This window comes from Solea solea, chromosome 6 (genome assembly GCF_958295425.1).
Source record: "Solea solea chromosome 6, fSolSol10.1, whole genome shotgun sequence".
Taxonomy (NCBI): Eukaryota; Metazoa; Chordata; class Actinopteri; order Pleuronectiformes; family Soleidae; genus Solea; species Solea solea.
Window position 1 is genome coordinate 2,739,796 of NC_081139.1, and position 12,988 is coordinate 2,752,783.

The window sequence follows — 12,988 nt, forward strand, 5'->3', positions numbered from 1 at the left end:
TTGGATTTTTTTCTTATAGTGATTTGGGTTGAGTTTACCTTTTAATGCTTTGTACACACAAAATGAATATATACACTGACAAACAGAGTGAATATAACAGACAGCTGAAGATACAAACATCTACGGACAAATGTAATTTGGTTACATGCTTGATTGCCATTTTTGACGCATTCTCCATTGCATTCTTCAAACCGCTGAAGAATAACGAACATGCTTAGAATGCTTTAAATATCATCACAAAGTGTCACATTAAAGAAAGCTTGCATTTGATACAAATAGACAAAACAATGCTGAGAAATGGGGGAATGTGCAGAGACAATGATGATGGTGATGATCACAGGGATGAGGATTGTGTCAACAATGATGTGTAAGAAAATTACACTGAAAATCACTTTAAATATGGTACTTGAAGAAACTATTACTAAAGTAGAAATAAGCGCACACTTAGTGACTTCTGCTTACTATATTTAGAAATGCAGAGGATGAACAGGTAGAAAAACACATGAAAAACATGGTTTGGAATGAGGGAACTTATGATTATGAAAAAAGAAATACACAACTGATAAAAACAATATCAATAAGAAATAAACAATAAAAGTAACGAATAAGCATTTACCCCCACAATTGTACTGTACTAAGAATTAACAAGAGTAAAAAAACAAAATAATATAATTAAAATGATTCCAATATTTTACATAATTATAGGGTGGTGATGACGATGATGATGATGATGATTGGTTCCAATAATGGTTCCAATTATTCAAATGAAGCAAAAAAATAAATGAATAAAAAGGCGAATCAAGAGTAACAGGTGAAGGCGAGAAGTTGCAGGTAGCTCACTTCATGGTGTCTTGACTTCTTTGCATCTTCAACTATCTTCATGTCTTTGGGTGAAGTGGCCGTCTCTGACAATACCTTCTTCTGTGAGGCCTTGATGTCTTCCTTTTGAGCTTTTGATGCAACTTTAGTCTTCTCCTGGGTCTGTGGCTGTTTGCGGGTCTGGTTGTTACCTGTGGGTTTAGACTGAATAGGTGCAGTTTTTGTAGGGGTGGGGGACGCCTTGGCATGGTTGGGTGCAGCTTTACCAGCGGTGGATGAAGCCCTGGCACTAGAAGGATGTGAAGGACCCTTAGCCTGAACAGAGGGCTGAGTAGATCCCTTTATATGACTCTGCCCTTTAGCCTGGCTTGGGCCCTTCACTTGGTTAGCAGACTGAACGGATCCTTTACTTTGAGTATGTGACTGATTAGGACCCTTCATTTGAGGACCCTTACTCTGAGCTGTGGTTTGAGTTGGACCCTTAGTTTGGGAAGGTGACACAGTTGAGATTTTGTGTTGAGGAACAGGTTGGGTAGAACCTTTATTTTGATGGGAAGCTTGGATAAGCCCCTTGGTTTGAGGGGCAGGCCCTGCCTGTTTCACAGAAGAGAGGGGGCCACTTACTTGGGGACCCGCTGGTTTCTGCTGTTGTTGTGGACTTGCAGGACTAGGCCCTGAAAGTTGATTGGGCCCTTTCTGCTGAGTTGGTTGTAGATTGGCTGTTGCAGGTGATCGTGGGGATCCCGCGGGCTGTGCGGCAGGAGGTGGAATATCTCCCAAGCTTCCTGACAGAGCCCTCTGCGTCTGGCAATTCAAGCACAGCCATTCCTTTCTCTGAAAACAATCACAAATAGAACAGCGATCAGCATACCTGAAATTAAGTAATCAGCCTATAGTATTCATATAATTAGCAAAATGGGAAATACAGAACTCAAAAGATTTCTTTATATACTTTATGATGGGCCACACGGTGGTGTAGTGGTTAGCACTCTCGCCTTGCAGTGAGAAGACCCGGGTTCGAGCCCCGGTTGGAACAAGGGCCTTTCTGCATGGAGTTTGCATGTTCTCCCCGTGTGTGCGTGGGTTCTCTCCGGGTACTCCGGCTTCCTCCCACAGTCCAAAAACATGCAGTGTGGGGATAGGTAAATTGGACACTCCAAATTGACCATAGGAGTGAGTGTGAGAGTGAATGGTTGTTTGTCTCTATCTGTGTGTGGCCCTGCGATGGACTGGCGAACTGTCCAGGGTGTACCCCGCCTATCGCCCGATGTAGCTGAGATTGGCACAGCACCCCCCGCGACCCTCTGGCAGAGGATAAAGTGGTAGATGATGACTGACTGACTGACTGACTTTATGATCCACCTGGTGCCAACAATTAGCAAACAAAAATGTTAATTCTAAATAGGCAGCAATATGATGTAGTAAACAAAGTATTTGTGACGTTGGTGTTTACTGTGTTATTGCCACTGTGTCATTACTTATATGATCTTTGATGATTTTTGACGGATATGAGTGTAAAAGTGTCTGTTATCTAAATAAATGAAATCAGAAAGTTGTTGCTTTATAAATGGTCATGGAGTGTCAAGGACTCCGTCTGAACAACTGAATATTTGATGGCCTGTCCAAACAATGCCTTTGATCTCTTCCACAAGACTTAATCATTTGACAACATTAAGCTCTCTGAAAGAGGGCACACAGAGAAAGAGTGGTGTGTGAATACCAATGAACACCTCTGTTATAAAGTTAGATGGCTGCAGCTGCCATTAGACCTTTTATGGAGCCTATAGCAAACCTTTACTCCACAAAAAGCAATCCCTTACAATCATTCTCCCTGACCTACAAGTATGAATACAGAGATTCTGATACTAATTAAACCTTGCATACAACCCATCAAAGGCAGGATATTCACATAAGCAGATTCAATATCAGGTCAGTGCAGAAGATCAATGAATCTGATCAATGAAAAGAAACAGTTATAGTGTTTTAGGGGTAATAACTGCACCATGTTTGTATTGCAGCCCTCCATTTGTCTGACAATCATCCGTGCCTTGGGCCTGAAGAGGGAGCATACTTGTGTCACACTCTTGTACAACAAAACAAATAACCTCATAAACACATTTATTGCTGATTACCGTCTGCTCAGTTAATCATTTGTTATTGTTGTCACACTTCAAAGAAAGAATAAATAGAGAAGATGGAATTCAACAACATGCACGGGCAAGAATGGCTAATAAATACAAACAATGCAGGTTTATAATGACTGTATCAGAGGAAATCTTTACAGCAGTCCAAACGGTCAAGATGCCAGAGGAGGCTGCAAATAATCTATATGTTGTCGACCTAATGTTACAACTTGAAAATACAATCAGTGCTTGGTGGGGTTGTTTGGGGACTGTTGCTGTAAAACATAGGTCAAAGAGTGGCCTAAAGAAGAGTTATCCGTTAGGATGATATATGTGTTGAGATAAGACAATGATAGGGAGGGTGGGAGGGAGGGACCCCCGGAGACAGCACATGACATTATACCCTTAAGTCTTAGGATATGTTCTGGCTAACTAGTAGTACAGAATATTTCCAGAATATCAAGCCACCCTTCTCCCTGTGAGGCAACAGTACTCACCACAGTACTCCGCCTACATCTCCTTCCTTCCTTTTTCCCCTGCACTCATTTCAGCATGCAATCGGTTCACCTGCGGCGGGAGCACACCTGCTCCCAATCCCCTCATCAAGCCTCTACTTATTTCCTGGTTCTTCAGCCTCTTGTCGTCAGATTGTTACAGACCTTGCTGTGGTAAACGTCACGGCTATCTAGAAGATATCACAGGTCTCTGGTGCTAGTTATTTGATTATTATTCTGCTTCATGTGTTCAGAACTTCCTCCCATGACGCCTAAATCTCATCATTTAACAGAGGAGTCTGTGTAGCCTGTATTTGGCGACAGCACTACAGAAAGCCGGCAAGCGACGAGCCACATCACAAACCCCAACGCTGTATTTCAGTTCAATGACTGTGTCAGATGGAGTCTGTGCTCTGGTCATGGAGAAAGTACTGAACAAATCTTTTTAATTAACTTATTCTAATGATTCAATACATCGAAAATAACTTCTTTACAAGTCACTAGTTTGTGTGTGTCGCGAATAAAACGAAGTCGCCGTGCTTGAATGACCCCGCCCACATTGAGGAGTTACTATATTGTGATGGAGAACCAACCAAACTGGCGAGGCGAGGCGGTGCTATATAGTGGGAAAATGCCATAAATCTGGGGTTGTGGCAACACTAGCTGTGTTTTGCCAACAGAAGTTAAACACTAGAGCCTTAAGTCGCAGATTTACTCGCATGTTAGCGCGGACAACTTACCAAAACAAATATATGGGTATTTCTTCACCAGCTAGCCAACTTTGCCTTCATGCTGAAGTTTTGTTGATCTATAGAACATCATACAACAACACAGAGCAGTGTCACCGATTGCGTCAACACAGCATATTATACACAAAACCTCACAATAATTCTATTGAGCTGTTATGCAACATGTGCGATGAATTATGCAACTCCACTCTTCAGAAATGATGTAATCTGATTCATGAACGCTGTGAAAATATGTAGTTAACTGTGGATAATACTGCAACAGCCATAGCAGCAGTGTGGGCAGTGACGATATTTCAGCACAAGAGTAGGACAAACTCAGAGCCTGTGCAAACACTTGGCCAGTTTAGCAAGCATCTCAACATGCCCAAATCCTCCAGGAATCTGTTGCCTCAGCAGAGACCATGAAGTGTGGATGGAGCCATTGGCATGCCGAACAGACAGACTTGCTTTGTTTTCATCTCTCTCAAGTGCTCGGCTGAGAAGCTATATATAAACAGGTGCAGGACTCTCAGAACTAGCCATCTGTGTTGGTCCTTTCACATTAAAAAAAGACAAAATGTCTGCGTTTGTTTGTCGGTAGCTAACCCACAAAGCAACAATATAGAAAGGAAAATTAACATTCTGCATATGCATTGTCAGCACATATACCTTAGGGTTAGGGTATGATCACAGAATATTCCATCTTTTAACCCTTTAAAAGCCAAACATAATCTGCTTTCACTTCATGGCTGTAGAATATATAATATAATGATTTGTTTCTCCATGGAGCAGGTTTCCTTCTGCCATGTTGGCACTGCCAAACTCCCCTCTTTGCTCCTGAATCAGCATCACACCCCTGCGTGGGTGCGAGGTAGAGAGGAGCAAGGCCAAACTGTAGCTGGGAGTAGCAAATTATTGATGTAGAGTGTTTTAGTGTGTACAACAGTGAGTACTGAGGGCTGTACTTCCCACCTCTGCCTACATTGGAGAAAATCCCAGAGAGAGACCTGTACCAAATCCTGAAAAACCCTCCTCGACTTTGAAGAATGGCATTCAGTGTCAGACAAATTGTAGCAATTGTCTGTGTTTGATTTAGAAAACACTATTTAGCTGCTTTGTTGAAATGTTCTTCATGTCCTTGATGGCCATCAGTAAACAAGAGTCTGTAGCCCTCACAGTACTGTAGTAAACAAGACCAGTCACTTCATTCAGTATAAATAGGCTGACATGTCACTCACACACCTGCCTGTGTGGCTCATTATGATGTTTAGTGTTCTCTTACAGGCCATTTAGACATGATATAGTCGGTGTCAATAGAAGGGCTTTTTCCTCCACTCAGCTTTACGCAGTGTGTGCTTTGAAGACTTTGCTTTGACAAGATGACATGAGGGGCTGGAATAGGTTAGTTGCATCGTTTGTAGTGTATTGTGCTTTTTCAATTGCAATTTATTTTTTTATTTTTTAAATCTGAGAATAAAGTCAGAATCTTTTGAGAATAAAGTTGGAATCTTTTGAGAATAAAGTCGTAATATTATTCAAGCTTCAGATATCAGATGATCAAGATGATGAAAGTGGAGCATTTTGTGAAGTTATATTTTGGTTTGGGCTTCACAAATAAAGAAATATTTAATCTATTTTCAAGAAAAAATCTTGGAGGAAATCATCTTTTTTTTATAATTGCAACTTAATTCTCATAATATTACGGCTTTATTCTCGAAATAATAAATCTGGGTTTTTTTCTCTTCAGTTTGGCCCTAATACTCAGTCATAATATTTCACCATTAGCTCTCATTAGGCTCAATCATACTGAGTATAAGGTTTGTATTGTAAAGCAGTACAGCTGCAATTGCAGTTTTAAGGAGTTCTATTTTATTTATTTGATCCAGTGCCAAGAGTGAGACCTGGTGAGCCACAAGTGGGTATAATGTGAAAACTAGCAGAGTAATGCTGCTCCATCCCATCAGCTGAGAGCCAGCTGAAAGCTGCCCTTTCACTGTCAAAATAATGAGAGATTGAACGCAGCACGTTACCACAAGGAAAAGGTCAGAGACATTGATCCCATTCTCAGAGGTGCTTGCTGAGACATTACAGGCCTGATCACTCACACAATATGTGTGTATGAGCAGGCTCTGTACTTTATGCACGCACGCATGTGTGCGTGTGTGTGTGTGTGTGTGTGTGTGTGTGTGCAGTAAGTGCACTAGCGCCGGTCAAATGTCTGTCGAAGTGTGGACGGAAATAATTTCCTCAAATTATGTGATGATGCACACCAGCAGGGTCATGCAGTACAGGGTATTTATCATCCAGACAGGGAAAAAAAAAACTCTACTGACAACTAAAACCAATATCAGGTACGGGAATGAAAAATCCAAACTGCTCAGCGAGAACATCGCGCTGACTCATTTGATGAAGAAACGTTGCATACAGAATTTAGAATCCCACCATGTTTACTGTTTCTCTCATGTGGGAATGATCCAACAGAGGCAGAAACTGTGAATCTGTAATGAAGCGTGACGACAGAGGACAGCAGGAGATGAACTCCAGGCTGTGAAAGGTGTTTTTGAAGCTGTAAAAAAACCAAAAACCTAGAAACTACAAAGTACTAAAAGTACTAAAAGTAAAGGCAACTTACTTCAGGCAAACCTTCACTGAAAGGAAAACCAAGTATTGTGCCAACAAATCTACATTGGGGGTGTCAAACATATGGCCCGCGGGCCAGAACTGGCCCATCGGAGGGTCCAATCAGGCATGCAGGATGAATTTGTGAAAGTTTCACATTATGATTATAATGTGAAATACTATATTTACTAAACTACCTCACAATACCACAATTATAAAACTAAGAGGGGAAGTAATTGGTTAGTATGGCGAATGTTTTCTCAATTAATCACACAACGAGAATGAAACATAACATAAATCACACACAAACTTCTCTTTGTTTTGTTTCAATCAAGAAATGAAGGGCATAAAACCTATGAAGGCCACACTGTCAAACTGCTGGTGTGGGGGAAAAGTGACTGTGGGAAAGCTTTATTATTTCCTACCCATGGAGGGAGCCAGAGAGTGATGAATTTCATAGAGCTATGGAGTCCTGTGTGAGCGTACACACCCACACAACAACACAAAGACACACAAAGAAAAGAAACTGTGCACAGGTTTAAGAAAAGGCTAAATATTGCACTTGGTGTAGGCTGCAGATTTAATACCAGCCTTTTTCTTTATTACAATTTTGATTTCCTGCATATGGGGGTGGCAGTCGTTCACCTCACAAACACACACGCACACACACACATGTGCCAGCAGACATCCTGTTTGCATCCCATACAACCTCAGCGTTGCCCTCTCACTGTCAGTCAACTCGCAGCGAGAACCTGTCCCCTGTGTGGTTTCTCTGCCAGGAACTCGACCACACGCTGTGAGCGAGGAAATGTCAGCTGTCATTAAAACGCTGTCACATACCTCACCGTGTTTTAGGGGTTCATTGCCAGGGAAGTAAGGACACTCGTTTCACACCTATGGAGGTAGTATTTCACGGAGCACACAGGTTCTCCAGTCATCAAAAATCTCTGGCACACTTGAATGCTCTTTGAGGCCGCGTGTGATGAAAAAGGAGACACACATACACACCATCTTCAGAGAAAGTGACCCCCAGTGTGTGTGTGGGTGTCTCTTCTTCCTCAGAAAGCACAAGTTTAAAATGTTAATGGCAGGATAAGATGAGGGACAAGACGTGACATTATGGAAATAATAAATGGTAAATGGTTGGTATTTACATAGCGCTTTTCTAGTCTTAACGACCACTCAAAGCTGCTTTACACCACAGTTTTGACATTCACCCATTCACACCCATATGTGTGTGAGAGAAAACGTCAAGTTTAATTACTCACATATTCTTATAACCAGATCTCATGTTTAATATTAACAGGCTTAGGCTAAGACACAAACTAGTTCAGATGTCAGGCGTTGTCTCAGTTCTCCTCGGATCTGAGCCGTCTACAATAAAATCTTTCAACTTAACTCATCACTGACTCCAGAGGTTCCATCAGGTCGTCTCACCTGACAATCAAAAATCTCTGCAGCACATTTTTCTCTCATTCATCTTCCATACCCATAAACACGCTGTGCCGGCACAGCCGTCAGGAGCAACGTGGAGGGCCTTAGTGCCTTCAGTGGCACTGTAACACTGTAGCACGGTAACACCCTGGACAGGTCACCAGTCCATCACGGGGACACATAGAGACAATTCAATCTCACACTCTCACCTGTGGTCAATTTAGAGTGTCCAATTTAGCTTAATCCCAAATCTGCATGTCTTGGGACTGTGGGAGGAAACCAGAGAACCTGGAGAAAACCCACAAACACACACGAGGACAACATGCAAACTCCATGCAGAAAGGCCCTTGTTCCAACTGGGGTGGCAAACCCGGGTCTTCTTTCTGCATTTTTTACTAGATGTATAAAGCTAAAAGAGAGGAAGCCAAATACAAATGATCTCCCTCTGGTGTTTTCAAAGTCCACATTTCATTTGTTTATTTATTTTACTGGCGAGGTCATTTGGGACTAATTAGTGAGTCAGTGGGAAAAAAAAGCTCGAAAAACCTAGCGTATTATCTCATGAGCCGAATACAATTGCATGGCGGGCTGGATTTGGCCTGCGGGCCTTGAGTTTGACACCTACAGTAAGCACTACACCAGGGGTGTCAAACTCAAATGACCTGGGGGCCAATGAGCATCTAGTCTGGTCAAGCGGGGGCCGACATAGCTGAAAAAAAGTAGGGAAAAAACAACTATTTAGTTGTATTTAGTTGTATTTAGTAATATAAGATATTCATTATGATATTAGACGGAATTGCAACGTAAAAGTGCTTGTTTTGATATAAAATTATTCACAATAAAAACATATTTATGATGCACAAAAACTGAGAATTAAATTGAAAATTTAGCAAATAGTGACAAGGATAATTGTGATTAAAAAAGCTTAAATATACGTAATTTCATGTTGAGTGTAATACATTTAATAAAGCAATGATTACAAACAAATGTCTTATTACTATTATAAAAATACTAGAATAAGACTAAATACATTTAGTCTTATATTCACAATTGTCACTGGTCCTTCTAAATCTCCTACATACAAAAAACAGCCTCGATCACATGATTCTAGCCAACGGCACAACAAAAGTGACGCCCACACGAGTGACAACAAAGAACCGAAGCAAAAGAAGACGAGTCACAGCATCATCAGAAATCATTGGAAATAATTATTCAAGTTCAGTAGCTAATAGAGATTAATGAGGCATACGACTGAGCTGGTCATAATTAATTGGTAACAAATGAAGGTCAGGGAACCAGAGGGTCAGCGTGAATTATTAACCACCACGTGCACTAGGGCGCGCTGCCAAGCATGTGTGGACGGGGTGAGCTTAAGGTGAGTGGGGAAATATGTCACCTGCAACATATACTGTAGATATAGATAGATCTCAAAGAAGTGTTAGCACCTGTACTTTCTGCCGCCTACAGTGACAGTGAGCTTCTTCAGGGGTGATAAAAAAAAAACAACAACAAGAACAACAACAAAAAACAACCTTTTTAGCAAAGTGCCTGTGTTGGCTGCCAGGATAATTATATTCACAAATTTCTGCTGGAGTACTGTGTGCACACGATGCCCTGTCGAGTTGTATTGAAGTACTTTGAGGCAGATAAACAAAGAAATACTTACTTCATATTTTAGATTTGCAGAAGAGGCGGGCAATAGGCACTATTTAGTTGATATGCTTACATTTATTTTATTTGAATTGTCTTGAGTTATAACGCATTAATTATGACTTACAGATTATATCAATGGACACGTGGTGTAAGGAGAACAACTCTTATTTCTTTAAACTTTAGCATTCAAGTCAAACATTCAAAGACTAGACAAATGTATGAGACCACCACCCAGGTAAGGTTTATGCCACAGATGCCCTAAATTAACAGCATTGGTAATTATCAAAATATTTTTTTATGTTTCTGTAATGGTTAAAACACCAGTATGTAAAAGCTCTTTAGTGAAAATAGTAAAGCACATTATTATTTCTTGATTAAAATGTCAAATCAAAGTTGTTTACTTGCATTCCTGAACATAAAATATAAGTTTTAGTGGTTGGATGTTATGCTTGATTCATTTTTGAAGCCCAGTGAAGCGGCACGTTTTTTAAGGTAATTTCACTATACCAGTGTGTGAAGTGTATATGTGAGGAAGAGCAGGACTTTGCTCGGCCCATGGCGTTACTCAATATTTTCTCAGGTAAAAAGATTGAGAACACACACTGTTTCAGACGATATATCTCGCCCGCCACTAATCTGCAGCACATTGAGGTGCTATTATAATTTTACAGCTCAAACTCTTCTAATCTTTAGAGCGTATCCCTTTAGCTCTTTTTATGGTAATCAGTGGAATATGGCTGTCTTTTTTGTGTCCCACCGGGACACTCAGGGGGAAAAAAAAAAATGGTCACATCACAACACAGCAGTTAAGACGTGACTAGCGTTCTCTGTAGGTGTCCTCTTCAGATGAAGTGTTACCTCTTAGCCAGGCAATATCAGCACCTTCTGACTGCTTATTATTACTGAAGCAATTATGCCATCTGTGTAATAGTGCTCACCACTACTCCATCGCAGGCATAATTAAACGCTGAGCGTCTTCAAATGAGGATGTCAGTCAGTAGGATGAAATACACTCCATGACTTTGTGTGTGTCATAAATCAACTGTCCATGGGTTTGTTTAAGTATACTACATGCTAAGTCATTTTTAATTAACCCTTAGTGCTCACAAGGCATGGATCTGTGCCGCAGGTGCATCCATGGTAATTTGCCGTGGGAATAATACACAACTCCTTATATGGACATCTTGGGTGTGTGTGTGTTTATACGTCACATATTCAGGCTTTAAAAATTAGGGTTTTCTCTATCTTCTTGTGTTGAGTCGAAGTTATGATTTATTTTATATTTTATTTTTTTAAATAGTGACATAAAGGAGCAATAATTGTGCAGAAGTCACAAAATTAGACTGTTTTTCTTTTTGTTTTGTTCATAAAAACGAAAGTGAACTTTGAACTGCGACATATTTCCTTTTAAGTATGTTTTGCTCAGGTGTGTTTATATAGTTGGTGATTTTATTTTGTCATCAGATTGTGTAGGTTGTGCTGAAAAAAGGAATATAATTCACTCTATATTGCACATTCTGTAGCCTCTGTATATACTGTATGTTTTAATAGTCATAGAAAAAAAACAGCCAAAATGCTCTGTGTTCTAACGATTAAACACAATTGTAACAAAAAAGATTTAAGTTACAATAAATTGATATAAAACTCAATAATAACTCATCATTTACAGCATTTACTTATTCGTCTTGGTGTTACCTCTTTATCACTGACTTAATAATACATGAATTAAGTCGTGCCTTAAGAAACAATGGAAAGCATGAGTGAGCACATGTCACAGCAGTGTGCCAGGCAGTGCCAGGCTGTGTCAGGCTGTGTCAGGCTGTGCCAGGCTGTGCCAGGCTGTGCCAAACCAGACCACAGCTGTGACAGGTCAGTAAAAGTCAGCAGGTATATAGGTCAATCCCCCGGGACTCCATCAATGGAGACACACGTGGTCAAGCCTGTGGATTAGTGGGGAAATGAAGGATCATCCTCTGACCAAGCACGTCCCAACTTCACTTACACTAACTCAGTCATGACACATTATGTGCACACAGATGAAATTACAGAATATGGATAGAGGTTCACTGGTATCTCCAGGGGCGCACTTTCAACCTTCTCACTTCCCTGTAGTTCTTTAGAACAGTGACATGATCACTGGCTCAATATGGACAAATGTAAGTACTAATGTTGATTTGTGCTGCAATTATTTTTTAGCAAAAAAACACAAAGTCACATTAAGAGCAAGATGAATCTTTTTCTCAATAAATAGCTTTTCAATCTGGAAGTGCAAAAACACCATATTGTAATTTTAAATTAATGTGAAATTGTGAGCCTGGTTTTCCTGTTACTAAAAAAAAAAAACAATATATATATATATGTATATATACATATATGTGTGTGTACATACAAAATTATTATTATTATTATTATTGTTATTATTATTATTATTATTATTATTATTATTATTATTATTATTATTAATAATAATAATAATAATAATAATAATAATAATAATAACTGTTTAAACTAATGGTCTACAGCGATGCTACTGGCTCTTTAGCACAGTAGCTAAATGCCAACATCAGCAGAAGTCTAGAGGACAGTAAATATCAATACAACAGTAAAAAAAAATCTATAATTAATGACTGCTTTTATTAAAAATTACTGTTATTTATTGCCAAGTTAATGTATAAATCTATACACAATGAAAAAAATACATGATACATAATGATCATCTTATTTTCTTCTTCTTTTTCAAGTTGACTTACATTTTCATTATTGCTGTTCATGTGTTACTCAATTTCTCCTGTGACATGTGACCCGGGCTTCTTATTTGCCCAAATAATATCATAATAATTGTTTGAATATTTCAGTGAATGACTGCAGTGAAGACCACAGAGTTACACAGGCAACAAGGTTTAAGAGAAAAATAAATAAAGACATTAATCAAAGCACAGTTTGTCCTGCGGAACATTATATGTGTGGTCCACTACTTTTTTTGTGTGTGAAGAACTCTCCAGTTCTCTGGCACAGGACAAAAATGTGTCATCCACACTTTTGTCTCTCCAGGGACAGAGTGGCACATGGTCAGGTCATGTTTTCTGCTCTTTATTTACTCATTCTGTCTGTTTGTATT

General features: G+C 39.8%; 1 protein-coding gene across 4 annotated transcripts in view; it reads right to left on the reverse strand.

Moving 5' to 3' along the window:
* Positions 1 to 12,988, reverse strand: part of bsnb (bassoon (presynaptic cytomatrix protein) b) — a 66,819-nt gene that overhangs the window by 17,260 nt on the left and 36,571 nt on the right. For 3 of the 4 annotated variants that reach the window (XM_058631780.1, XM_058631779.1, XM_058631778.1), the window contains exon 4: positions 841 to 1,653. In XM_058631780.1, coding sequence (XP_058487763.1) covers positions 841 to 1,653 — 813 coding nt within the window. The remainder of the gene's footprint in view (positions 1 to 840; positions 1,654 to 12,988) is intronic. The other variant, XM_058631781.1, reaches the window with a different exon arrangement.